The sequence below is a fragment of the Ursus americanus genome, chromosome 9 (assembly GCF_024610735.1).
Source record: "Ursus americanus isolate L20-20 chromosome 9, mUrsAme1.1.p, whole genome shotgun sequence".
Classification (NCBI taxonomy): domain Eukaryota; kingdom Metazoa; phylum Chordata; class Mammalia; order Carnivora; family Ursidae; genus Ursus; species Ursus americanus.
In genome coordinates, this window is record NC_142135.1 from 1,288,632 (window position 1) to 1,316,133 (window position 27,502).

Sequence of the window (27,502 nt, forward strand, 5' to 3'; positions counted from 1 at the left end):
CCCCGGCCGCCTTCCCAAATAAAGTATTTGCACAGAGGGTGTGCTGCTGGGGGAACCCAGCGTCGGACACTTGCATCCACAGTGCACCCACAACAGCTGTCGTGCCATTTGCAGCCACTGGCTGTGGCCTCGTCCACACGGCCCCCTGGCTGCCTGGAGTCCACTGTCCACGTTCCCGACTCAGCTCAGGCGTCTCCTGCCCCGACTGTCTCTGCAGACTCGGTCAGCCCTGCTGTGCTTTCAGGGTGACTGAAGAACACGGTCGTCTGCCCCACACCCCACACGCAGCCCAGCGCCCAGCACGCAGGGCTCCCCCGCACACCCGCGGCGCCCTGGCCATCCACCATGGTTCTGTGAGCTTCTCTCCAACAGTAACCCGTTCAGCGTTCAGACAGCAAAAGCAGCGTGATGTCTGCACTCCTCCAGGGCCCAAGTCCCAGCACAGCGTGCGAGGGTCCAGGAGGGACCGTGGTCAGCCTTGGCCTGGCCCTGGCCGCTCCTGTGCGGCCCGCCCCGCCCCTGCCCCGCCCCATCAGCTGCGCATGCGCCAGCCAGCTTTCCCAGAGGCCCCCGCGGCAGCCAGCAGCACGTGGGGGCAGCGACTGTGCGTCTGGGACTGCGGACCCTGGCCGGGGGCGCAGGTGCTCTGGGTTTGGGGGTTCCGGGGAGCCTGGCACACCCGCAGAGGGGATGAGACCCGGCCTGAGGGCGCAGGGGCTAGCGTGGGGCCCAGAGGAGGCCGTGCCCTGGGTGACTTGTTCCCGCCGCTGAGCTCATTCCTCTCGGTAACCTGGGCTGTGCCCTTGGTGACCCCTGCTATGCCTCGGTGCCCCCCTCGGGGTGCCTCCTGCTCATGTCCCCTTGCCCTCTCTGCAAGGCTGTCCCTGCTCCCTGCCCCCTGTTCCTGCGGAACGGAGTCAGGGGTGGGGGTGGGGTGGCCGGGACCACACCTGCTGCACAGGGAGAGCGCCTGCGCCAGTCCCAGGGCCCCAGGGTTTCCAGTCCTCAGGGGAGCTGACCCACCCCACGTCCCCTTCCTCTGCCCTAAAGGGCTTCCTGCCCTGGAGCCTGCCTGTCCAACTCCGGCTAAGCTTAGGGAGCCGGTCTTCCAGCTCCTCGCTCCTGACTCCGTGCAGCCCTCCTCCTTGTCACCTTGCTAGTAACGCCCTGTAATCTTGTAACACCTTGAGTTTACAGGGTTTTTTCCTTTTTCTTCTCGTCTGACACTTCTAAAGCCGTAAGTACTCAGCTAGAGTTGGCAAACGGGCTCTTTTCAGTGGAGTCTATGTGTGCATTCCCAATACTTGGTTGTAGTACTTAAAAGTATAGGCATGATGACGTATAAAACCCAGGAAAATGCTCAGGACCTGTTAGCGGAAGCTGTTTCTGGAGAGACTAATAAAAGAGTGACAACGGGGGTCAAGAACGAATACATCTGTGGACTGTCAGATCCAACACAGACCTCATGGACAGTGTGCCTTTGCTCTTCTCTTGGCTGCGGGCTGGGTTAGCTGTTGCTGTGTTTTAGGTGTGGACTCAGCTGGCTGCACCATCAGCTCCCGGCTCGACAGGTCATAGCACACGGGTGCCACGTGGGACGAGGCTCACCTTCAGAGCTGACCTGTTGCTTGCCCTGGGGTCTTCCACGATGCTTCCCCGGCCCCTGTGTTTTCTTACAGTCGGGGATATGCAGTTACAGATAAAGGAGGGGCCAGGGGAGGTGGTCAAGTGTCTGATTTGAAGCCATTCTTGGTGAAGGATAAAGTTGCCCTCATGAGATAATAGGATAGTTTTGGGAAGAAGTGGCCTTTGCTAGGTGGGTTGTGATTTTGTTCACCAGCTGGCTGGGCTCTTGTAATCGCTTAGTCTAATTGAGCCCTGCCTGCAGCTTGGAGAACCGGTTGGGAGGAGTGTGCGTCTGCAGACAGATACAGGTGTTGCGGAGCAAGGGCCTGGCTATCAGACTGGAGAAGGAGAGGGAGGCGGATACAGGTGGTGCGGAGCAAGGGCCTGGCTATCACACTGGAGAAGGAGAGGGAGGGGGTGATCTTATCACTTCTCTGTGCAGTTCCTGTTTCTTCCCATCAAAGACATTGTTTCAGTGTTGGCTTTGCGTTTTTCCCCTTGGGAGTCACGTTGAAACATTTCTTTGATTAAAGGAAGAAGAGAATACTGAACAGATGAAGCTAGAAACTCAAAGAAATACAAAGGGAAGGAACCAGACCAAAAGCAAATCAGGGAAGATGTGGGGAACACCAGGTTTGAGTCTTTTATTTGCTGTCAGTGTTTCACTTTTAAAGCCACAGCCTTCAGTATGTTGCATTCTTCATTTTTTTAGCCCCTGAGCCTTTCTTAATTTGCATGTCATCTTGTCAATTTGAAAATATGTACTTTGGGTTCACGTAAAGTACATTTATTTCAAATTTCAGAGGGAGTGCTGCTTTCTGTGTGGCGTGCGGGGACTGGAGTGGCCCTCAGGGGTGGGTGTGGTTGGTCACTAGTCAGAGCCCTTTTGGTGAGTTCCGCCAGCGGCAGCCACTAGCAGGTGTCAGAGTAACCTGGACCCCGTCTCACATCCCAGGGGCCCCGGTGGTGGTGGTCTTTTTAGTGCTTTAACAGAAGTTCTAACCGTCTATCATGACACCGAAATGCTCTCAGTGAAGGAAGGCTCCGTTGCTTGTGACTTGTAGCCGAGCTTGAAAGAAAGTATATTCTCCATTTCCAAAGAAAATCCAGGCCAGGATAATCTTGTTATCAGTAGGGTTTATTCTCAGTCCCTGTTCTCTGTGGAGGAGGGGAGGTAAGGGATGGGGAGGGAGTGAGGTGAGTGCCGTGCAAGGGGTCCTCAGTCTGGCCTTGGCCGTGGAGTTGGGGCCCTCATGTCTATGTTTAGCCAGTCTTTGCTTTGACGCAGGGAGAAGTAAGAATCCCGTCGAACTGGAACGGAGACAGAGGCTAACGGCCTGAGCGCGCCCTCTCTCAGCCACCATGGGTCTTTTTTTTTTTTTTTGGCTTTGTTTTTGTTTTAAATAAATGATTCTTGCGAGGAATAATTGTGAGCTTGGTAACAATCAACGTAACCACATGTCTTTCAAAGACTAAAAGCAAACATGGTTAACAAGGCATGAGGTAGGGGTGCCTGGGGGGCTCAGTCGGTGAAGCGTCTGCCTTCAGCTCAGGTCAGGATCCCAGGGTCCTGGGATGGAGCCCCACGTTGGGCTCCCTGCTCAGCAGGGAGCCTGCTTCTCCCTCTCCCTCCCCCTGCTCATGCTCTCTCTCTCGTTCAGTCTCTCTCTCAAATAAATAATAAGCAATATCTTTAAAAACAACAACAAAAGAACAAGGCATGAGGTACAGGGTTGTCGCTGGCCTGTCTTTCCCTCTCCCGTTCTCTACCCCGTTCCTGTATCAGATGATGTGTGAATAGCTCCCTTTGTCCCCGGCAACAAAGAAGACACCTGCTGGAAAAGATTGCGGTGGGGTCTGCTTCTGAGACGGTTGGCGCTGAGAGCAACCTGTGGCTCGACCATGGGATTCGCGTATCCCTTCCCGGTGAATGAGACGTGAGTTTTAGAATCAGGTAGTGTGACTTCTGTTCCGAATATATTTCCACTTTTCAATGACATGCCTGGCCCTGGAATATGTGCCTTGTAGCATTTGCTGTTTTCTCTGGGCAACACCCAGTGGTGTTTACTAGTTTTTTGTAGTCTTAGGGGAGACACTGGGGGGCTGGGCTGCTCCCTTCTGTGGCCAGCCGGGTGGCTTCCATGTCCCCGCTGTCCCTGCCGTGAGGTGTGTGCTCACGTCTAGGTGGGTATGTGCAGACCGAGGCCCACACGTTCCGGGTGGCTGATCCGTTCAGGTCGCAGAAATTGGGACTGTTAAGGATGACGTGACCCAAACGTTAGACGTTGCCCGCGGTGTGCAGAGCTGCTGGCCGGCCGGCTGGAAGCATGTGTGGCGCGGATTCAGCTCGCAGGCAACCGTGTTTGGCCACGTGCTCTGGGCCAGCAGGGTTTCTCTCTGTGCCTGACGTCCCGTTCCAAATCCTCTTTTTCTCTCCTGGAAAACATCAGAAAGTTACAGAAGCTTTTATTTTGTGTTTCTTTTAATTGTGATAAAACTTATATAATAGAAAAGCCAAGCCGTGACCTCTTCAAAGTGTGCAGTTCGGTGGCAAGAAGTACGTTTGCAGCCTTGTGCCACCACCACCTGTACCGGCTTCCAGAGCCCCGAACCACCCTAAAGGGAACCCCGTACTCCTCTTTCCCTCTCCCCCAGCTCCTGACCACCTCTGACCAGCCTTCTGTTTCTATAGGTGGGCCCGTTCTGGGTATTTCATGTGAGGGGATCGTGCGATATGTGTCCCTTTGTGTCCCTGGAGCCCGTGTCGGTACGTTTGGTTCGTTTTCATGGCTGAGAACATTCCACCGGGTGAATATTCGTCCTTCCGCTTGTCCGTGCACGTGCTGATGGACGTCTGGCTTGTTCCTGCTACTGCTGTGAACGGCGTCTTTACGCGAACGCTGGTGAGCGGGACCGTGGGCCGGGTGGGGACCGTCCGCGCTGTGGGGGACGGGCCCGCGCGTGGCCGGAGCGGGAATTCGTTTCTCGGCATCCTTGACGGCGCCGGCTGTTTTCGGCCTTCCTCACAGTCCTGGTGCGTGTGACGGGCGTCCTTGCGGGTGTGCAGTGAGCTGGGCGGCCAGCTGACCAGCCGGTTGCCTGGCTCTGCTCGCCCCGATCCTCGCGCCCGGGCCCAACCGCCAGAGCTGCGAGGGCCGCTCAGGTGCCACGACGTTGGGTCCTCTCTGTTCAGTTTGCGTTTTGTGTCTGTTTTCTCGCCCTGGTTATTTCTTCGGAAGCCGACGGGGGTGGTGAGCGAGCTGGCCGTGCCGCCCTGTCTTTCCGGGGGCAGCAGGGCGGCTGTGGGGCCACACCTGCTCCTGCGCCTGGCCGGAGCCGGGCCCCTTCGCCCCTGCTCGCAGTTCGCGGTCTCTCTACCAAGCACAGGCCTAAAAATGGGAAAAGGTCCCTCGGAAAGATCGGAGACTTGTACAGGATTTCGAATCTTTCCCTCCGTGTTCAGAGCGGCAGGCTCGTGAGTGGGCGGAGATTCACATGTTCCGTATGAATGTGTGGTTTGGACCTGCAGAGATGGCCAGGCCGCCAGGACGAGTGACCGCGGAAAGCCGTCGGAGAAAAAAGGCAGGAGAGCATCTTGGAAGCGTGGTTCTCAGGACGGACGCCCTCAGCGCCCTGGGGTTTATTCTTTCTTTTTTTTTTTTTTTTAAATTTTATTAGACAGAGATAGAGACAGCCAGCGAGAGAGGGAACACAAGCAGGGGGAGTGGGAGAGGAAGAAGCAGGCTCCTAGCGGAGGAGCCCGATGTGGGACTCAATCCCGTAACGCCGGATCACGCCCTGAACGCCGGGATCACGCCCTGAGCCGAAGGCAGACGTTTAACCGCTGTGCCACCCAGGCGCCCCCCTGGGGTTTATTCTTGCAGACAGACGGCAGCGCCTGAACCCAGGGCCTAACTTCCTAGCAGGGATTTTTTGTGAAGTGAACGGTGGGGCCCGGGTGGGGAAACCGGTGTTCGGGGCGGGGGCACGGAAGCCGGAGGTGGTCTGGCCCCGCGAGCGCGCCCGGTTCCGCTCCGAGAGCCGCACCCGACGGCTCGGACACAAGCCATTGCAGACGCCGCGGAGACCCCGGGCGTGGGGCGCGGCGGCAGGTGCTGCGGGGAGCGCGCGCTCGGGACCCTCGCCCGTCCCCGGGGGCTCCAGCGGGTGGCCCGCCGCCGCATCGTGCCCGCTCGCGGTGTGTTCGCTGTGTTCTGGGGACGAGGTGGAGACGGCCCTTGGTGGACGGGAGGTGGTCCCTGAGGACGCAGCCCGGCGCCCGCGGAGGGGAGACGCCAGCAAGTAGACGCTAGGCAGGGAAGAGACGCGGTGAAAATGAAAAGCAAGAGAGAAATAAAGGCAAAACTTCGGAAAGGAAAAGGCCGGAGGGCTCGAGGAGGAGGGCCGCGAGCCGCCGGCGCGGAGGGCGGCGTGGAGGAGGCGCGGCCCGGTCGGGGAGCCAGGAGCTGGCTGCCCCAGGGGCGGGAAGCGTTCGCGGACGGAGGCCGAGGCCGCACGGTCGGGAGGAGGGCGGAGGCGCGCGGATGGAAGGCACTAAGGAGAAGCTGCGGGCTTAGGAGCTGACGCCGAAGTCGGGGGGAAGGCACAGGGTAACGTGCCCCGATGGGAGACCGCGGTTTCCCCGAAAGCCCAGGAAAGGAGGGCGGACGCAGCAGGCGGGAAGGGGCCCTGGAGCCGGGGAGCCCAGACGCGCAGGGGGCCGCGCAGCGTGGGCACCAGGAGGCTCGGAACCTGGACTCGGGGGGGAGGTGAGGCAGGGCGGAGACGGGGGCGGAGGAGAAGCAGGGTGGGGAGGAGCGGAGGCAGGTCGGAGGTGGGGCGGTGGGAGGGGCGGAGAAGAGGAGGGGCGAAGCGGAGGCCGGGAAGGTCCGAGGGGCTGGGAAGGGGCAAGGCGGGTGGAGATGGGGGGGGGGGTGTCGCCCCCTCTCCGCCGTCTAGCCCCCCACCTCCAGTGTGTGGGTGCGGAGGGCTGGGTGCATTCAGTACAGGGAGTGCTACCTGCCCGCTGTAGGGCTGAGGGGAGGCCTGGGGGATAACTCCAGAAGGTTCTGGTGCAGGGGCAGCTTTTGAAATGTGGGTGTTTTGTTTTTTTTTTAAGATTGATTTATTTATTTTAGAGAGAAGGGGAGGGGCAGAGGAAGAGATAGAGCCTGAAGCCGACTCCGCGCTGAGCATGGAGCCCGGCAAGACTTGACGCCCCCAACCCTGAGATCACAACCTGAGCAGAAACCAAAAAGCAGACCCTCAACCGACTGAGTCACCCAGGTGCCCCAAATGTGGGTTTTGTGGGTACAGTGGGCCGTCAGTGTGGATGCGTGTGTTCTGTGGCTGCACGGCTTCTGGCCCGTCCTCGGTGAGGTGGGTGCTGTTAGCGTCTCTCAGATGAGCAGTCCAGGGTACGGAGAAGTTTAGTGACTTGCTAAAGATTTAGTTATTTTTTAGGGAGCGTGCTTGTGAGCGACTGGGGGTGGGGGGGAAGGGAGGCAGAGGGAGAGAGAATCGTAAGCAGGCTCCACGCTCAGCACAGAGTCCGAAGCCGGGCCACATCTTACCACTGAGATCTTGACCTGAGCTGAAATCAAGAGTTGGTTACTTAACCCACTGAGCCTGGCAGGCGCCCCGAGATGTTGATCTTTGCATGTGCTTGCTGACCATGTGTTCATCTTCTTCGGAGAAATGCCTGTGCAGGGTCTTTGCCCATTTTTCATTAGGTCATTTGTCATCATTGTTGATGTGGGATAGTATTTTATAGGTTCTGGACACTGGATTAATGCCAGATATATGATTTGCAAAGATTTTCTTCCTTCCTATGGGTTGTTTTCTCGTTTTCTTGATGGTATTCTGTGAAGCACCAAGTTTTCACGTTTTGACGAGTCTAATTTAGCTGTTAGATCTTTGGTTGCTCATACTTTCAATGCCATATTTGAAAACCATTCATGAAGACGTACAGCTGCATTTTCTTTTGCGAGTGTTCTTGTTTTCGATTTAGGACGTTGATCCCTTTTGAGTAAGTTTTATGAAGGGTGTGCTGCTGCTTTCTGCACACAGACAGTCCAGTAGCATGTGTTGAAGATGCCTTTTCCCTGTGGAGTGGCCCCACCGCCCTCGTGGGGAGCCAGCCTGCCGTAGCTGCGTGAGTTTATTTCTGGACGGTGAGCTTCGTTCCGTCCATCTGTACGCGTGCATTCTGGTGCCAGCAGCACGCCGTCTCGGTGACTAAAGCTTTACGATGCGTTTTTTAATCGGAATGTGGGATTCCTCCAACTTTGCTTTTCTCTTTCAAGACTCTTTTGGCTATCCTGGGTATCTTGTATTTTTGTGAGAATTTTAGAATTGGGTTGTCCATTTCCGCAAACATTTGGGGATCTGGGTGGGGACTGGGTTATATCTGCAGGTCACTTTGGGGAATATGTCCATCTTAGCGCACAAACACGGGATGAATTTCCATTTATGTAGCCTTCTTTCATTTCTTGCAGCTGCGTTTTGTCGCTGTCCTTGGCTAAATTCATTCCTAGATATTTTCCTTTTTGGTGGTTTTGCAAATGGAGCCGGCTCCTGACTTTCTGCTCGGACCTTGTACCCGCAGCCGGGTTGCGTTCTCTTACTAGCTCTAGATATCCTGTAGATGTTTTGGGGTTCTCGAGCTGCACAATCATGCCGTCTGCAAGGAGAGGCCGTTTGCTTCTCCCTCTCCAGTTCGGATGCCTCTTATGTCATCCCCTCGCGCCTGAGCTCTTGGGTTTGCTGATCGTGAGAGGTATGGGATTTTGTCAGGTGCCTTTTCTGCATCCGTGTAAAGATCCTACAGCTTTTACCTGCTACGCTGTCATTTATAAACCTGCGTAGTCTGAACTTGAAAACAGTGGCCTCGGGATTCTGGTGACAGAACGGGGGCCTGAGCTAGAAGGCACTTCCTGGTTTTAGAAGGACGTCGGGAGAGTCTGTGCAAACCGTAAACACAGCTGGCACTAGGTCATGTCTCGTGTACGTCCAGCCAGCGACGGCATGGCTCACCCTGGAGTGGTGACCCCCCACCCCCCGCGTGGGTGCCTGGGTGCTGGGATCCAGCCCCTGCAGCCACACCGCTGTGTGCCGGGCTTCCGGCTGCCAGGTGTCAGTGGGAGCTGGAGAACTAGTAGCAGGGGTGAGGGCTGTTGGGAGCGTGCAGGGGGGCTTCCTGTCCACGAGCCTGGGTGTGCTCTGTGCTCTCAGGGTGGACGCCGCACAGGCCCCCTGAGGTGTGCTGCTGCGGGGGCTGCCACATTTTATGGGAAATCACCAGGTCATGAATACACAACAAAAGAAGTTGTCGTGGGAAGCTTGGGGGGCTCCGTCAGTTGAGCGTCTGCCTTCGGCTCAGGTCATAACCTCAAGGTCTTGGGATGGAGTCCAGGTCGGTCAGGCTCCCAGCTCAGAGGGCAGTCTGCTGCTCCTTCTCCCTCTGCCCCTCCCCTGTTCATGCTCTCTCTCTCAAATAAATTTTAAAAATCTTTAAAAAAAAAAAAAAGTTTTCCAAAATAACTCTCCAGCGACTGGTGCAAGTAGGTGCCACGGGCGGCCGTGGCCTCCAGCTTGGACGCGCCACGCCAGGGCTGAGCTGCCGTCGGCTGGTTGCTGCCTCTCCTGGCCTTGTTGGGCCCTCAGAGGCTACACCGTTTGGTCAGGACGGCCAAATGCTCTGCAGACGTTTCCCTGCCTGGTCACTCGTGTCCAGGAGCGCCGGAGAGGCGGGCACAGGGTGTGGAGCCAGAGCTGCCCGGACCGTGCCTCGTGCACCCGTGAGGACCGTGTGGCTGCGGGGAGGGGTGCGGGAGGCCGGGAGGGGCCAGCGAAGGAGACAGCAACGCTTGGTGGGAAGGTCTTTGAAGATAAAGTGCTACTTTTTCATGTTGAACACTGAGTTCTGCGTGAGTCCGCGCTCACCTTGGCGGACAGCTCAGACCTTCCGTATGTGTACGTGCAGCCATGGCCTCTGCCCGAGAAGGAGCATCCCCAGGCCTCTTCCCCGGCCTTCTTCGGCGTGACACCGGTCGGTCTGTCCCCGGGTTGCTGGTCACTGCTGGTGTCCTGCGCTCTGGGGACACATGTTTGCTTCCCTGTCGGCTGGTGTTCAGATGGTCAGCCTCACCGAGCGCCCTCAGCACTTGATGGACGGCCTGGCCACCAAAGGGCTGTGCACGCGCCAGGCCAGCCTCACTCTGCGGGAGCAGACGAGAGCTGAGCGCGTCCCCACTTGTCAGATGGAGAAGATGCCCTGGTTATGCACTGGCTCACAGCTGCTTGGTTGGGGGAAGGATGCCGTGTGGCCAGTGTGCAGGGAAGGGGTGGAGCCTGCTGGCCCAAGGGGACCGTCAGGAAGAGGGTCCGGGGTCTCCACTGAGTGGCCTGAGGGACCCCAGGCATGGTCGCCGTGGCTTCCCTGCAGGGCCCGCTGCTCCTGGCTGTGGCCTGGGGCATCCTGGGCGCCTCTGCTCAGCACCCCTTTCCCGACGGTGTCAGCCTCGTGGCCACACAACCCCACCTCATGGCTCGTCCACCCCTGCCTCTCAGCACAGTTGGTCCACCTGCTGTATTTAAAGAAAAGAGCAGGGGCCGGGGGGCAATAAGTGAGGTGCCGGAGAGACGAGGAGCGCTAGCCTCGTGGGCGTGAGGCGCTATTTCACTGTGGGCTTGATTTGCATTTCCCCAACGGCTAACGGGCATCTTTTCTGTGCTTGTGTGTTTGTGTGTGTGTATGTGGTGTGAGGTAGGGGTCCGGCCTCCTTCTTCTGCGTGTGGACATGCAGCTGTCCCGCCCCATTTGCTGGAAAGCCCCTCCGCTCCCCATGGGGGGCCGTGGCCCCCATCGAAGGCCCCGTGGCTGCGGGTGGCTGGGTTACTTCTAGACTCCGCGTTCTGCTTGTGTTTATCTGTGTGTCTGTCCTTGTGCCAACGCTGCTCAGTCTTGATTCTTGCAAGTTTCGGAATCGGGAAGTGTGCGTTCTCCAGCTTTGCTTTTCTCTTTGAGGATTCTTGTGGCTCTTCAGGGTCCCTTGAAATTTGACCTGACGTTGAGGGTTCGGCCAGCGGGGATTCTGACCGGGCTTGCACTGAGTCTGTAGATCAGTTTGGGAAGCATTGTCTTCTTAACAAAGTCAAGCCTTCTATTTCTTCTTTAATTTCTTTCAACAAAGTTTTGGAGTACAAGTTTTGTACCTTTTTTGGGTTAGATTTATTTGTAAGTGTTTTATTTTTTGCTGCTGTTGTAAATGGAATTTTCTTGATTCATTTTTTGGGTTGTTCACTGCTTGCTCAGCTGGGGTCCCCAAAACCACCCCGGTTCAGTGATTCACTAGGAGGCCCCCCAGGACCTGGCACCGCTAAGGTTGGTTCCGGGGAAAGGGAAAAGGCCCGAAGCTCAGAGAAGCCAGGTGTGAACTTCAGAGGCCTCTCCTGGAGCGCCGGGGTCACAGGCCAGTGCAGATAACTCCGGTGCGACCGTGTGGTTTCAGAGCTCACTCCGCACCCCCCGCGCTCCGCCCCCTCCCACGGCCGGATCTCAGGGTTTTCTTCATTGTTAGAGATTTGGAGCTCACATTCGGCCATCATGACCTCACACTTCTTCACGTGTCCTCTTTCTCCCCCAGACCTTTCGTCTGGGTTTTGTGCCCTGGGGACGAAAGCATCTCCCCAGACATTTCCAGGGATGGGGCAGGACAGAGGGCCGCATCTCCACGAAGTTCTGAATGGCTTTATGTCTGAGTGTGTGGGTCTCCTTTCTCCTGAAGACCCAGCGAGTGGCGGAGACAGCTCGACAGTCACCTGCCCCCTGAGGGCTGCAGAGACGCGAGGCCGGTGCTCCCTCTACCCCTGCAGACAGCGCTGACCTGGGAAGTGTCAGGTCGAGGGCTGAGCCACGCGTGCACGCGTGGGGGAGGGGGTGATGCGCCCACCTGCAGACGTGCAAGGCTCACGCAGGAGTGCGCTCAGTGTCACACACACACACACACACACACACACACACACACACACACACACTTGGTTTCTGTCGGCCCCTCTGGAACGCGGCCTCTCCCCGTGGGCACCTGCAGGCACACTCGCTGGTCCAGCCGGCAGCCCTGACGGGGCTGTCCTAAAGCTGCGGCGTCCCAGGTCTGGGCCCGCCGGGGCCTCCATCAGCCCTGCTCTGCTGAGCAGACACCCCACAGCAGACGCGTCTGCTCTCTGCTCAGGGCCTGGTCCAGGATCTGTGCCTTCAGGGTTCCACACAGACCCGCGGCTTTCCTTCCGCAGCCGCACAGCGTCCCCGGCCCTGACCAGCGCCTCTGTGTGGAGGTCAGAACCCCACCGGCTCAGAGTCCCACGGAGGGCTCAGGAGCGGCTGCGGCAGCTTGTCGGACTCCAGAGCGCGTCTCTATCCGGGGGCAGGGCCTGCTTCCCCAGAGACTCTGGTAGGTGACATCACGGTAAAAAGCCATCACTTAGGGACTCTGGTGTTTCCAGGACTCAGTATAAATTCTGACCTCCCCGCGGGCTGCACAGAGCAAGGCCGTGTTGTCCCGCCGATGCGTTTTCCTGGCACCTTCCTGACTGGGACGACCCCTCTAGCGTTTATGGAATCATAAGCATTTAACATTCTGATTCCATGTTTTTTACTATACACGTGGATGCAGTAGACACAAAATAAATCATTTCAAAAACTCCGTGTTTTCTTGCCGCAAGTTTACTCTCAGCCCCGACAGTTACAGTCCTCCCAGGGCTAACGTTCCGGCTTCTGGGAAGATCCAGCTGCAATAGGAGGTGCGGGGTGCGGGTCAGCTGCCGAATCTGCCGCTTTGTTCCAGGCCGGGGAACTGCTCTGACAATCTTCTCTCCCACTGGGAGGGGAGAGCAATGCAAACACATCGCATTTTTGACCCATCCAAAGCTCACCCTTGGGAATTTGGGGAACTGCTTCTCCCACCTGGAGAAGAGAAGCCCAAAGCATCCTCTGTGCTGCGCTTCTCCGTCCCATGAGGCGGTGTGGCCAAAAGCAGCGCGAGGATCCAAGCCCACTCTCTTGGGATTGGATCTACCATTTCCAGATCCCCCAGGTAACTCTTGCCCCTCACAACGGACAGCACTTCCGCTGGTCTCACACCATGGACGACTCGGTGCCTGCCTCCACCCCCGGCACCAACGGTGTCACGCCCCACCCCACATCCTTCCTTTTCAGAGTAACGCTCTGGCCACCAGCCGGTGAGTCTGAGTGCAGGGGAATCCCGCTGTTACAGCAACCCCGTCAAAGGGCCCCAGGACCACCTCTAAGTTTGGTGATTCTGTGGGATCCCAGACTTGGCGCAGAATCACAGCTCTGACTTCGTACAGCGAAAGGGTACAGAGCAAAATTAGCGAAGGGAAAAGATGCACGGGCTTGCGGAGCCTTACAGGACATGCTGAATCCCCTCCCCAGCGATGTGTGACAGCCTGCGTGGAATGCCGTCCACAGGACGCTCCCTGGAGACTCGGGGTGGGGCGGTCACGGGGCTGGGCACCGTGGCGCTGTCTGGCACACACCCACCTTCTGGACGCCCAGAAGGAAAGCAGGTGTTCAGCACACACTCTGTGCTTTTTCCTCTTCTCTTGAGATGATTGTGTGCTTCTTTTTCCTGTTGATAGGGTGTGTTCCGTTAATTGTCGGGTGGGCCACCCTTGCGTCCCCAGGAAGCGTCCTCGGATCCCGGTGTGGGGTCTCTGCATATCGTGGGATTGTTTCACCAGCCGTGTGGGGGATTCCGGCTTCTGTGTTTGCAGTGGAGGCCAGCCTGTGGTTTTCTTGGATGCCTTTGGTTGTAGTATTGGTTGTAGTATCAGGGCAATGCTGCTCTCAGAGTTGGGGAGTGTTTCCTCCTTTTCTGTTTTGTGAAAACTTGTGAAGAATTGTTCATTCTTCTTTAAGCGTTTGTCGCGATTCTCCAGTGAAGTCCTTTGGGCTTTTCTTGTGGGGAGTTTTGAAGTTACTGGTTCATGTACCTTACTTGTTACAGGCCTATCCAGATTTTCCATTTTCCTGAGTCAGGGTGCTTGTCCATGTCACCTGGGTCACCTGACCTGCCGGCGCAGTCTCCCCGCCCTCCCGCCTCACCCTTCCTGCTTCTGCACTGGGGAGGGCCCTTACTCTTCGTTGCTGCGGCTGTGGGCCTGGAGACTTCCTCACCGTGACAGACGTCCGCGTCACCGTGACGGGTGTCCACAGGTGCAGAGGACAGTGGTTTTTTTTTTTCCCCAAGGTTTATTTGTTTATTTTGGGGGGGGCAGAGGGAGAGAATCTCAAGCAGATTCCCCGCTGAGTGTGGAGCCCCATGCGGGCTCGATCTCACACCCCTGAGATCACGACCTGAGCTGGAACCAAGAGTTGGAGCCTAACTGACGGAGCCCTCCGGCGGCCCCAGAGGGTAGTTTTTAGTAGTGGGGTGCCTGTGTGAGGAATGTCAAGCAATTAGATCAACGAATGTTCCTACTCAGTGAAGCTCAAGCCTGCACACCCGCCCCCCAATCTCTGGATCCCCAGAAGCAGCTGCTGGGAAGCTTCTGGTGTGTGCCCCCCCCCCCCGCCACGTTCCCCTCCCTCTTCTCCACGTAAGCACCGGCCCAGTGTCTTCTGTCCTCCCTTTGCCCTCAGGCCCCTGGAGTGTTCACTGCAGTCGTTCTGGAGCGGCCCCTGGACGTGGAGCCCACACCTCTTGACCGCTCGGGAGACTTGCCACCTTTCCGGCCGCGCTGCGGTGGCGGCTCTTGGGGCTGCTCTGGGCCTTGCGGCAGCACGTCCACTCGTACCCATGTCTGGGCGGAGGGGAGCGTGGGCTCCTGGAGGAGGCCTGGCGCCGGGGCCCATGTGCGCTGCTGTCATCTGCCCCATGCTGTCCCAGGGCCTCGGCCTGTCCAGCATCACCAAGGCCTGTGGAGCCAGGAAAGGAGGCCTCGGTTTGGATACATTTGATTTCCTTTGAAAGGTGAACAGAGGGCAACCTCTCGGTCCCTTCCCCCTTCGGGAGCTGTATATCCCTGTACCGTTGCTCAACAAACCTTGCTTTGCTGCCCACCAAAACAAAACCCAAACCAGACACGGTGGAACAGGGCTGAGCATCTGCTCGGGCACGGGAAGGCTCCTCTGCCTGCTCCCTTCCTCTCTGGCTAAGGCCTTTGCCTGTCACGTGTCAGACGTCCACACTTTCCCTCTCTGGGATGTCTGGGCCATGATGACTGCCCCCATCCTCTGAGAGCTCTTCGGTGGTGCAGGCACGGTCCCTGCCCCCCAGGGCTTCCCCTCTCCTCTCTGGGCAGTGGGCAGGCCAGGGGCCCGTTCGGGAAGTGTGGCCCCCCCATTTTTGCCAGACTGCTGGAGAAGCTGCTGGAGCGGCCATAAGACTGAGCGTGCAGGCTGCAGACAGGGCGGAGAGCAAGTCTGGGGCCCTGGCCACTCCCAGGCTCAGCTGCCGGGATCCCCAGATCAGTGTCACCTGCTTCATGGGCCCCAGCTTGGCCCCCTGTGCCCCTGTGGTCAGCATGGGTCCTTCCTAGGATGGTCACCCCCCTGACTGCCATGCGTCTGATGCCAAGTTCCCTGTCATGTGTCCTCCCTCCTGAGAGCTCTGGGACGCGGGCCCAGTTAGATATGGTGGCCCTGAGCGTCAGGCTGCCTGCATCGCCCCACCCAGGAGGCACTCAGCCCACTTGCTGGGTGTGAGCTTGGCCGGGTCTCCTGTGAGTGCCACATGGTGGCGGCCTGGGCTGCGCAGGGGAAGCTGGCCCCGGCAGGTCCCTCTGCAGCCCTGGCGGGGTGGCTGTGCTGAGGGGCAGGAGGAGGTGGTCCTGACGGCCCTGGTGGCCTGACCTGTGTCCTGGGCACTTCCCGAGAACCCTGGTCTTCTCTGCAGGTCTGAGAGGCTCTGCTGTCTGTGGAGAAGATCTATGAGGTGCGGAGGGAGAAGTTTGCGTGGGCTCCTGACCCAGCAAGCAAAGACCTTGAATTCTGAGTGCACGTCTCTGCCCTATTTCAACTTTGCGGTTTTTTCACTGTTAAAGCAATATTGGGGATTTTGTACAATGAAATGTTCGTGTGTTTGTTGCCGTTATACAGAAGGTGGCCGACACCCGCGGCCCGTCTTTCCAAGTGCGTCCCCCCTTTCCAAGTGCGTCCCCCCACCAGCTGGTGAGTCTTTGTTTTTTTTTTTAAGATTTTATTTATTTATTTGACAGAGACAGCCAGCGAGAGAGGGAACACAGCAGGGGGAGTGGGAGAGGAAGAAGCAGGCTCCCAGTCGAGGAGCCTAATGTGGGGCTCGATCCCAGGACTCCAGGATCACGACCTGAGCTGAAGGCAGACGCTTAACAGCTGGGCCATCCAGGCGCCCCTTCAGCTGGTGAGTCTTGAGCTGCCTCTCAGGCTTTCTTCACAGAGGGACGGACGGGAGGCGGTGGCCACTTGGCTGCCTGGCCAGGAGCCGTGTTCCCACCTGTGCCCACTGTGGAACCCGCGAAGGCTGTGCGGGGTGCTGGCACCGGCAGAGGGGCCCTAAAGAGGATGGACCCCAAGCCCTGACTCAGGGAAGAGTCTGATCGTCCCGTGAGAGGCCTGTGTGCCACCCCCACGCCCACACTCTGTCCCCGCTCTGGGCAGGGGCCCCGCAGACGTGCTGCATATCCTTCCCTGAACAGACAGGACAGCAGGGCCCCGACAGCCTGCCCGAGCCTGTCCGCTGGGGCGGGGCTGCCTAGTGCCCGTGGCCAGGCTCTCCTTCCAGGCTCTTCAGCTCAAGGGGGCCCTGGGATGGGAGGTGTCTTAAAATTCCGTTGCAGAGGGTGGGGTAATTTTTGTTTTTCGTTGCTAGGTCTCTGGCTCCAGAGGCATCTCCTCCACTTCCCGATCTGACGAAAAGGTGTTGCTCCCCCTTCGTGCTGGCCGTGGCGGCTGGACGAGACTCTGGGAGCCTTAAACGGGGCAAGTGTATTTCGCACGTGGAAGGGTAGTAAATGTTCGTGCCCGCAGGGTGCGCTGTGGGAAACCAGGCTGGCCGCGGAGCTCTGCCGTTCCTCCCGGACAGTCTGTCGGCCCATCCTGGGCGGGCCTTGGCTGCGCTGCTGTGGACCCGTCTACTGGAGCCTTCTTAGTCCTCTGTCTCACTACGCCCTTGTTTTGGAGACCTCCGCTTAGTGTCTCGTGAAGAACACTTTCACAAAAGTCAGGAAACAGTTTTGCTGAATTTGCGCATCTGAAAATGCTGTTCTACTACCATCACACTGGATGATTCGACTGCGTGCCAACTTTTAGGCTGCAAATTATTTTCTCGTGTAATTGTTAAAGCCTCACTCCGCTGTCTTCTATCTGTGACACGGCTGTGAAGGAGTTTCCCCCAAGCCTCCTCATCCCTTGTGGGGTCCGCCACGTGGGCGCTTGCCAGGCCTTCACGCGCGGCCGCCGGTGCCACACCGTGTTGTGCGCGCTGTCACCGGGGGAGCTGGCAGGGGCTTCCACTGCGGTGACGTGCGTCTGTCGGTCCTGGGGAAACTCAGAGGAGGTCTCCGGCCACCCCACTCCCAGCTCGTTCTGGTTTTTCCTGGAATTCCTGCTGGTCCTCATCTGTCTGCCTCCTCACCCGCCTCTTCGCCTTTTCCTTTTTGAAAAAGATCTCTTCACTTCACCTCTCAGCCGACTTACTAATTTGTTTTTAATTTTGGCTATCACATTTAACTTCTAAGGATTGTTTTGAATTTTTCCTTTTAAGATACTATTTGTTAGGGACGTCTGGGTGGCTCAGTGGGTTAAGCGTCTTCCTTCAGCTACGGTCATGATCAGGGTCCTGGGTTCGAGTCCCACATCGGGTTCCCTGCTCGGTGGGGAGCCTGCTTCTCCCTCTCCCTCTGCCGCTCCCCCTGCTGCGCTCTCGCTCTCTCTGAAGAATAAATAAAATCTTTAAAAAGAATTAGAATACTATTTATTCTTTTTTAATGGACGCAGTTCCTTTCCCATCTCAGGTCACTAGTCATCATTTTGTTCACCGTTTCTGCATTTCCTGCACCATCTCTTTTTCCTTTGGTTTGATTGCTCACTTGCACATCAGAAACATTCCTCAGATGCCTGGCGACGACCGGCTTCCCACCATGTAGGAGTGAAGAAGGCGGCCAGGAGTCCTGTGGGCACCGGCGAGGCTCACTGGTGCTCGAGCCCTTGAGCACTGGCTTTGGGGTTTGTAGAGCACATCAGCCCGTCCTGTCTCTGGGACAGCTCACTAGCCCGTGACGTCCCCTTGGCGGGCTCTCGCCTCCGTCTATCTCCGTCTTCATCTATGTTGTGGTTCTGAGTAACAGACCCCTCTTACCCATCTTAATTTTTTAACTGGAAGTTTCCTCCAGTTAGACCTACTGTGATTATGGACCTGTTCTGCCATCTTGCTCTGTGATTATCTGCCCAGTCCTTTTCTTATCTTTCTCTTTTCCAACTTATGTTTTTAACTGATAGTTGTTCACTTTAAATCATTGCATTTTTTTCTATCAGACTGGAAATATATACAGTTCATATTTACTAATTAACATTAAATTATACTACACGTATTCATCGAAGTCTAAACTTAAAGAGTCTTCTGCCCCTTCCCAGCTGTAGGAGGATCTTAGATCATTTACACCCCCTTCTAGCAGACATGCTATTGTCTGGTATTTCAGTCGACATTCTTCTTTTATACGGACAGTGTTTGGGCCTCACTATCATATTGGTCATTTTGTTTGCTCACCACTCCGTGTCATATCTAAGACCATCATTCTGCGATCATTTTCCTCCTCTTTGCAGTATAAACTTCAGAGGTCGTTTCAGTGAAAGTTCCTTACTGATAAATGATCTTATATTTTATATATCTATAAATGTTTACAACTTCTTTATGAAAAATAATTTTGCTGGGCATGCAATTCTAGGTTGACAGGTGTTTCCTCCCAGCACATCGAAGAGGCTAAGCCAACTGCCACCTGTGTTGCTTTGAGAAGTCTGCTGATAGGTGTGACGGTGGCTCTTTTTTGTGGGTGATCAAGCCTTTCAGATGTGAAGATCTCTCTTGCTGGTCTGTGCTTTTACTGTGTTGTGTCGAGGTGTGGATTTCTCTTTATTTATGCTGCTTCATATACATTATGCTTCCCAGATGTGTGAATTAAAGTTTTTTTATTAAATGAAGAAAAGCTTTTAGGAACACCATAAATGGAGGGGTCCAAAAAAATCCAGTCCTGTAAAGTGCAGAATCTCATCCTTCTGAAGAGTGAAATGAGCCTGCACCAATGCCAGGCCCCTCCACGCAGTCTCAGCTGTCAATTGGCACGACTTGTTAACAGTTGTCCTTTGTGGCTTACATGTTGAATGTGACGGTTCTGGGTCTTGAGGATGGCTGGAATTGCCAGTGTATTGGTAACAAGTTCAGTGTCCTCTCCTTTCATTGATTATTTTGTTGGCCTGATTATGGGGAGACTGGGCCAGTTAAAATTGGGGATGCAAACACTCATCTTCCCCAGGTGGGGTTGGCTGCTGTCTCCCTGCCTGACTTCACCTTCACCTCCATTCTGAACCCTGCACAATACGGAGCTTGAGCCTGGCTGGAGAATAGGGACTGGGTGGGCTGTGGCAGCCAGCTGCTGATAAAGTTGGAAATTGTGTAATCGTGGCGCATGTCATTGCGGGGCCTCACTGGGTGTCCTCTCCTTCACTCTCTCTTCTCCTGGGGCTTCTATCAGGTCCATGCCAGACCTTCTTATTCTGCTTTATAAATCCTTTCACATTTCCTGTAGATTTTTTATCTTGTCTCTGTGGTATCCGAGTTCCTTGGATGCATCTTCCACTACACTAATGCTCTCTTCAGCAGTGTCTAATCTGCTATTTAACCTACCCACTGAGTTCTATTTCAACAATTATATTTTTCATTTATAGAAGTTCTTTAAAAACCCTGCCTGTCCATGCCTGATAGTCCTTTATTGCTTTCTCCTTGCTGTGATTGCCCTCTTTATTTCTGTGCATACTTCATACATAACCATTCCCTTGCCTGCATTATCTGGCAATTTCATTATCTGCAGTTCTTTGAGGTTTATGACTACTGTTTGGTGTTTTTGTTGACCCCCATTCAGTGAGATCTTCAGTGTGGTTGGTGATCTCTAAGCTCATTGCTTGACCTCATAAACAGCAATACTATAGGTCTAAGTAGCAGAAGCTTTCCTCTAAAGAGTGATTGCTTTGGCTTCTACTGGTATCTGAGAGGGACCATGAGCCTGGACCCCTCAGCCTATCTGAGGATTTGGGCTCAGCATGGGAATCCCGGGCTCAGTTTTCCACCTCACCACTGGCCCAAGAGTCAGCAGCCCAGTAGCTGTGGTGCCACTGAATCCACTCTGAGGGCAACTGTATCCTACAGGCTGCACAACCCTTGGCCTAAGCTCACATTTGCAAAGAAATAGGTGCCCACAAGAGCCCTAGACTGGTACTGCTATTTTGGAGGTCCCAGCCAGTTACAGGACCCAAAATAACTCACAATCAGCAGTTAAGCTAGAGCAGATGATAACCATGAAGTGACATCAAAGCAGAGCCTGACCAGGACAGATTTGGATCATGAATGGACGTTAGGACTCATGGCCAGGGGGCTGCTTAGATTTATCTTAGTCATCACAGTAAACTTCCAACAAGATGACCTCACTCAGTTCATTATGGCAGAGTTCTAGGACATGCAACAAAGATACTTGGCCACTCCTACCTGGCAAATAACACGTATCTGTATCCATGGCGCTGCCATGGTGTGATGTAAAATGTTGAGTTATGAATAGTGAGTTCACTTAAATTTTACTGTCTGCCTTCTCTGACTGCAGATTCCAAGGTTCCGTGAGTGAGCACATTTCTCATCCCCTTTCACGCCCCCTCGTGCACCCTGGCCCCTGCTTTGTACACAACATTTAGCCCATCTGTTGATTAAATCTTTTGAAGAACTAGCTCAGGAACCCCCATTCCTGGGAGCTCCTCCCAGTTTCTTCCCTCGCCCCGATCATCTGTGTGCACCTCTCTCCTGGGCTTAGTTCCTTGGAGGTACTTCTGTTACCAGGCTTTGTATTGGGCACTACACAAATGACTTTCCTTGTCTGTCTCGCTCTCTAACCTGTGAAGTCCCTGAGTGCTCATGTCATGCTGGTTTTGTCTCCCAGAACAGTGGCAGGGAGCCTGGACAAGTAAGTGCTTAGGAAACATTTGTTGAAAGTACTTTTTGTTTGTTTGTTTGAGAGAAAGCACCCTAGTGGGGCAGGGGCAGAGGGAGAGAATCCCAAGCAGACTCCATGCTAAGCATGGAGCCCAACACGGGGCTCAATCTCATGACCCTGAGATTATGACCTGAGCCCAATCAGGAGTCAGATGCTCAACCGAGCCAGCCAGGTGCCCCGAAAGTACAAATATCTTGAATCACTGAATTCTACTCCAGAAACCAATACTGCACTGTATGTTAACTAAAACTTAAATTAAAAAAAAAGAAAGTACAAATATCTTAAACTTCCTTTTCTTGTACTGCCGTTATGAGGCTGAGCAGAGTTCTGCAAGCTGCATACTCTGAAATGGTGTGAAAACACAGCAGATCTGTGTTCTCTTCTCCTCTGGCCGAGCCTGTGGTCTCCTCTGTAAGCCATCTGTCACACACTCCCTACATATTTCACACTCTTTGGTGGAGTATATTCTGCTTTTCCATACTCTGTATGGAGGGCTGTGTTAAAACAATTCTGGCTCCAGGAGCTCCTACTTTGATGGAGAGATACAAACAAACACAGAGCTTTGATACAAAATAGAAAGTGACTCCTGCCTTTGAAAAAGTGCTATGGAACTAAGAAAACAACAACAACAACAAAAACCCAAAACAAAGTATGACTGATAGATAAACCTCAAAAACATGAAGCAGAAGGAAAGAAGTCAGACATAAAAAGTATATGTTAAATCAGTCTATTTGCATAAAGTTCTAGAATGAGCAAAACTCTAGTGACAGAAACGAGATCACTGGTTGCCTCTGAGGCTAAGGGGTTTGGCTTGAAGGGGTGATGGAGATAGTTTATTATCTTGATAGCATGGTGGTTCTAAAGGTCAAAACAGGTTATATCTGTCAAATCTCATAAAACCCAGCCCTTAGGATCTGTGCACTTCACCATATGTGAATTATAGGTCAGCAAAGTGTCACGAATGTGAAATTAGTTTCAGTGGACACACGTGTCCTCATCAGATCTCCACCATAAAGCCAGCCTTCCCTCAGACTCCTCCTTCTCTTCTGACTGGTGGGCAGGGGAGCAGCAGACACACCGGGGATTTCCCCATGGGCAAGAACTTAAAGCACCGGCAGCTCCCTCATCCTCCTCATGCAGGTGGGATGAAGTACATGGCCCTGCAGGTGCAGCCAGAGTTTCACGGGCGCTGCGCCCACCACATCCAGGTCAGTTCACCCACGGGAGGCTCAGTCTGCGCCATGGATGCGCTGGTGCTGGATCAGGTGTGAGCTCAGGCGGAAGGCGCGGCCACACTCGGTGCAGCGGAAAGGCTTTTCCCCGGTATGGACCCGCCGGTGCCGGAAGAAGCCCGACAGGGCCCTGAAGGCTCGGCCGCACTCCCCGCACGCGTAGGGCTTCTCCCCAGTGTGGATGCGCCGGTGTTCACTGAGGAAGGAGCTTCGGCTGAAGGCCCGGCCGCACTCTGGACAGGCATATGGCTTCTCGCCTGTGTGCACTCGCCGGTGCTGGAGGAGGTTGGAGCTCTGGCTGAAGGCCTGGCCGCACTCTTGACATTCGTAGGGGCTCTCCCCGTGGTGGGTGCGCTGGTGCCGGGCCACATTGGAGCTGTGGAGGAAGGCCTTCCCACACTCGCTGCACACGTACGGCCTCTCGCCCGTGTGCGTCCTCTGGTGCTTGGCGGCGTCTGACCGCTGACCAAAGGACTTGCCGCACTCAGCACATCCGTACGGCTTCTCCCCCGTGTGAATTCGCTGGTGCCTGACAAGGTTGAAGCTCTGGCTGAAGGCTCTCCCGCACTCCTTGCAGACGTAGGGCTTCTCCCCGTGGTGGATGCGCTGGTGCCGGACCACGTGCGAGCTGTGGATGAAAGCCTTCCCGCAGTCGCTGCACGCGTACGGCTTCTCCCCAGAGTGAATGCTCTGATGCTTCGCCATGTCCGAATAGCATTTGAAGCTCCGGTCACAGGTGCCACACTGATAAGGCCGCCCTTTTCGGGGGCCTCTTCCGCCCACGGCAGAGCGAGCATTCAGGGTGGCATCCAACTGGGACACACTGCTCTCTAGGCTGTTCTGCCCTCTAGGTTTCTCAGAAACAACTGGTACCCGAGGGGCATCTCTGGGCCTGTCTCCAGCCTCCTCATTCCTGCAGCTGTCCAGAAGCCCCAGTGCCCAGGGAGGCCCCTGTAACGGGCCCAGCACTCTCTCCCCATGGTGTGCCCCTTCTTCTTCCAAAGCCTCCTGCTTTGGCGTTGGCTCCGTGCTCTGAGCCCCTCGCTCTGCCACTGAAGCAGCACAGCCAGAAGTCTGGCCGCCGCCTGATGCCTGTGCCAGGGAAGCTGGAAAAGAGGGTCAGAGACGTGTGACCGGAAGCCTAAGGAAGCTCTGACAGCACACAGCTGCACGGGACTGGACGGGCTGGCCGTCTGGGTAACAGCAGAGCTGTGGTACCAGCGTGCAGCACACAGCTGTGCCATTGCTGCCCAGCCCGTTGCTGCCCAGCTCTCCCCAGCGCCTGGCCCCTGCGGTCCCTCAGCTGGGACTCCAGGGTATTCTGAGCCTCCACCCTCAGGCTCAGGAGGGCAGGAGACAGAAGCCCAGGCTCTGGGTGATCCTGGTTCTGCTGTACGGCCTGGAAGGCAAAGAACACTGGCAGCAAGCCAGCAGAGGTACCAGGAGGCACAGGGTAAGAGTGCCCCGGCGGCACACGTCCTGGTCCCAGCTCACTTCTCCAACCCTGGACTCTCCAAGACAACTCTGTCCTTGACGCCTCCCGACAACCCACCAAACGCAAAGGGCCTCTGGTCCAGGCAAGCAAGAGAATCCTTCCTCAGACAGAAATCAGTGCCAAGAGTAAGCAACAGCCAGCGACCAGCGCCAGCCGGCTGGACTGAGGGGCCTCCCAGGCCTGGCTGCTCGGTGGTGATGCTGCTGGTGGCCCCGGCCCTGCTGGCTCCTGGGCACAGGCACACAGCCATTTAGACAAATGGCTTCAGGGATGTGGTTGCAAAACAGATGCCAGGCAGTTCTTGCCACGTTCACAGGGCCTATGGGGGCACCTGGGAGGTGAGACAAGGACACTTCCTTGCAGGTGGCTTGGTAGGAGGGCAGCCCCAGGGCAAGCCCATCAGCCTCCAGAGTAGCTTTCCAAGGGGTCCATCCCTGCCTCGCTGCACTGGAACACCTCTCAAGAACTGAGCCAGCCCAGGTGATAAAGGCCCCTGTATGGTGGCGGAGGGCGGGAGGGGGGGGGGGAGGCGGGACAAGGCCAGTATTCCCTGGGGCGGGTTAGAGCAGGCAGGCATCCACAGCCACTTTCCATCAATTCCCTAACAAGGCGGCTGTTCAATTGAGCAACTGGAGATGGGGAGAGGCCCCAGGCACAGGGCTAAGAAACAGGAAGCCCTCTAGGGAGGCCCAGTCTGGTCTTGTGGTTTGGCAGACTTAGAGGTTCAAGAAAGCAACTCATAGGCACTGGTTTTGAAGCAAGAATTATTCAGAATTAAAATGGGGGGGGGCACATACACCCTTTCCAGTTCCAGTGGGTCAGGCTTTGGGTCCTGTGAACTGCTTGCTTCCCGAGGCCATCCCAGGCACCAGCAGGCAGCCCTGTGTGTGTGTGTTTGGAGGGGGGGTCCTCTCAGTGATCAGCTCCCAGGGCGCCCTGAGGAGCCCTAAACATGGAGCCCTTATTCTCGACTGGGCACATTTGGCTATGTGGGAAAACATCTTTGCCTGTCACAACTGGGAAGGGTGGTACTGGCATCCTGTGGGTAGAGTCCTGGGATGCTGAATATTCTAGAATGCCCAGGACACTCTTACAATGAGAACTCTTCCATCCCAGAATGTCCAGTGCCAAGGCTGAGAAACCCTGATGGAGGGAAGTCTTCCCAAAAGGTTAGAACTTGGTTTCTAACCAAGAAACTCAGTCTGTGGCAAAGATGCCGGTCTCCCGACTGACATACATGAGACCCATGAGACCCACCACTGGTCTCACGCTCGCCTGCATCCCGCTTTCAGGCCACAGATCCCATGGCATGTGCTCAGGACCAGCAACCAAGGGATGGTGCCCCTTAGTCCCTTTAAAAATGTGTGTTTTGTCGTGACCTGTTTCTCTTCCACCACTCTGTGTGTGTTGACATTTGCTAAAATCATTATTTAGCCCAAAACTGCGGGACTGTGAAGAACCCCAACTGGACCAGATCTGGCCAGGATTAAGGTCAGATGAGGGAGGGAGAGGCAAGTCCGGGACTTGAAGGGTGGCTTCATGGCAGGGCCCTAAGAAGGGATGAGTGTTTGTTCGTGGACTTGGAGTAGCTGAATCACCTGACACGGGTTCTCTGACTTCAAGGGAGAACAGGTACAGGTGGGGGGCGGGGGCACGCAGTATGTTCTAGCAGCCACGGCCATACTCCACCCGGGCTCCTGCTGCCGAACATGCCACTCAGAGTATGACGGTGGAAGAGCCTGAGGCAGTGCGTGCGTCCGTGCTGGGGGGAAGGCGGCGTTGTCCTGAGCACTGCTTGTCTCTCACTGTAGCAACAGCAACCATAGTAAGCTGGATGGGAGTCCTCAGCTTCGATAGCCTGCAAGCACGGCCTTAAATCTTCAGAATAGAGTGGGGCCCGGAGCCTGGGAGGGCAGTGGGCGGGAGGCTAGCCAGATTTTCACTCCTCATACTCTTCTGGGTCACCTAGTCTGAGCCCAGGCTAGCCGGGGTTCTGAGAAATAGGGCCAGAATTAATAGTCTCATTCTCAGGAGTCTCCAGGCAGGGGCGGGGGCAGAGAAAGAGACAGGGGTGCAGAGTTTGGCCATGAGAGCAAAGGGATGGAACAGGGAGTGGTGAGGACAGCAGGCAGTAGGGGTGGGAGCCGTGTTAGGCAAAGAAAGGGCAGGGCAGTGCTGCCTGAGCCCAGCGACATCCCCTAGTAGCCAGGCAGGTGGGCTCTGAGAGCCCTCCTAAGCTGTCCCCTCCTCCCTAACCCCACCTGGCTGTCCACCCCTCACCTGTGTGTGTGTCCATCAGGGTAGCCCTCTCCGTGGTGTTCTGGAGACCCAAGCCTGGGGGATCTCCTTGCTGTGCCTTGCAGAAGCACCAGGAGTGGGAACACCTGCTTGAGTAAGAAAGAAGACAAGGGGAGAAAGTGACAGGGAGAGTGGGGGTGAGCTCAGAGCCACTCCTGGGGACTCCACGGGCCTGTGTCTGCCGCTAGAAATCAAAGTCATGACTAAACAGACACCCCAGTAACTAGTGTTCCATAAGGTACCCTCTGGGAATGCTGTCTGGACCATGCTGGCCTCCCTGAGCCCCGCCGCCCCCACAGGCTGAGAGCACAGCTGGGGGTGGCAGCACCTGCTAGCTGCCTGCAGTGGTCTTGCTCCAGGATGAACAAGCCCAGCATCATTGGTCAGTCCTCAAATCTCTGGAGACACATCTAGGGAACCAAAATTTTTCTTGATAATGATAAAGATTTGAATATAAAAATATGAAACCAAAAAAATTAAAAAATTATTTGAGTGGTGCAGTTTTGGATTGAGGAATGATTTTGCTATGCTTAACACCAAAGGTAAAGTCTGACAGATTTAACTACACAAGGAAATTTAGAGTAAAAGAGAAGGAAATGAAAAGAAGAAGAAGCACCACCACCACCACCTGGGGGGGCGGGGTGGTGGTATCGTTATAACATAGATTCACATCCTTAATACATAAAGACCACTATATGTTAACGAGAAAACATGACAAACGTAACAGTCACCAAGTAACCCACAAAAGAACGCTGACGAGTAGCCAGTGTATTTTTTAATAAAAGTTCCTCATTTGTCCCACCTCATTTGCAATTAAGGAAGGTAAAGTAAAAGATCAGTTTTTACTCTTCAGGATGGTAACACCTTCGGGGCAAGGGACCCATCAGCCCGGGCAGCGGGACAACCCGCAGCCTCCAGGCACACCGCGGTCGCACCGGTGGGGGGCCACCCTGACACCGAGCTCGTGGTGCTGGCGGAGAGCCACCTGCACGGACACTGCATCCCCAGCTTGTTGAAGAGCAAGCCTTGGTAACCACGTCATCTCAACTAAAAAACAGGGCCGGTTAAAGTGTGCGAGCCGCGGGGAATGAAGTGACCCCGGCGACCGTCACAGTGACCAGGGGAGGCTGTCCCGAGGCCGTCACACCAGGGTCGGAGGGGGAGGACTGTCCCCAAGGCCATCTCACTGGTCAGGGGTCCCCAGAGCCGTCGCACGGGCTTGGGTGGGAGGCAGGGCTGTCCCGGGGCCGTCACAGCGGTCAGGAGGGCTGTTCCTGGGCTGTCACACCGGGGTCGGGGGAACTGCCCCCATGCCGTCACACTGGTCAGGGGGACACTACCCTGAGGCTGTCACTCCCCACGGCGCACGTGCAGCTCTTTCGAAGCGAGAGCCTCGCATAAGCACGTACCCGCGTCCGGGCCCCAGGTTCCCGCTCCCGCACGGCCCGCAGCAGATCACCACTCACCTGCAGCCCGCCGTTCGCCCGAGGCGCCGCGGTTCCCAGGGCTGCAGGGCGCCACTTCCGGTGACGCTCTAGGCTGCAGGAGGGCTATGCACCTGCTGCCTGGGCGGCCGCCGCGCGGGCACTTCCGGTGGCGC

At 55.8% G+C, this 27,502-nt stretch overlaps 1 protein-coding gene and 1 long non-coding RNA gene across 5 annotated transcripts; one reads left to right on the top strand and one right to left on the bottom strand.

Annotated features, from left to right (window-relative positions):
- The first annotated feature begins 571 nt into the window (after positions 1 to 571).
- On the top strand, positions 572 to 21,128 carry LOC148109396 (uncharacterized). 2 transcript variants are annotated; one of them, XR_015725677.1, is made up of 6 exons: positions 572 to 641; positions 2,160 to 2,259; positions 3,413 to 3,563; positions 4,319 to 4,529; positions 15,865 to 16,028; positions 16,497 to 21,128. It is a non-coding gene; the product is annotated as an uncharacterized LOC148109396 (long non-coding RNA). The 2 variants fall into 2 exon arrangements; XR_015725676.1 differs by lacking the exon at positions 572 to 641 and having other exon boundaries at positions 669 to 3,563.
- A 460-nt stretch (positions 21,129 to 21,588) lies between these two features.
- On the bottom strand, positions 21,589 to 27,423 carry ZNF696 (zinc finger protein 696). Of its 3 annotated transcripts, none has more exons than XM_045777218.2 (3): positions 27,369 to 27,423; positions 25,885 to 25,988; positions 21,589 to 23,215 (listed from the first exon to the last, which is right to left on the bottom strand). In XM_045777218.2, exons 2-3 carry the CDS (start codon positions 25,898 to 25,900, stop codon positions 22,107 to 22,109), a joined length of 1,125 nt encoding a protein of 374 aa, XP_045633174.2. In that variant the 5' UTR covers positions 25,901 to 25,988; positions 27,369 to 27,423; the 3' UTR covers positions 21,589 to 22,106. The 3 variants fall into 3 exon arrangements, 2 of the variants coding, with proteins under 2 accessions (XP_045633174.2, XP_087720665.1); XM_087864539.1 differs by having other exon boundaries at positions 25,885 to 25,991; XR_015725675.1 differs by lacking the exon at positions 21,589 to 23,215 and adding an exon at positions 24,351 to 25,597 and having other exon boundaries at positions 27,369 to 27,405.
- Positions 27,424 to 27,502: the final 79 nt, after the last annotated feature.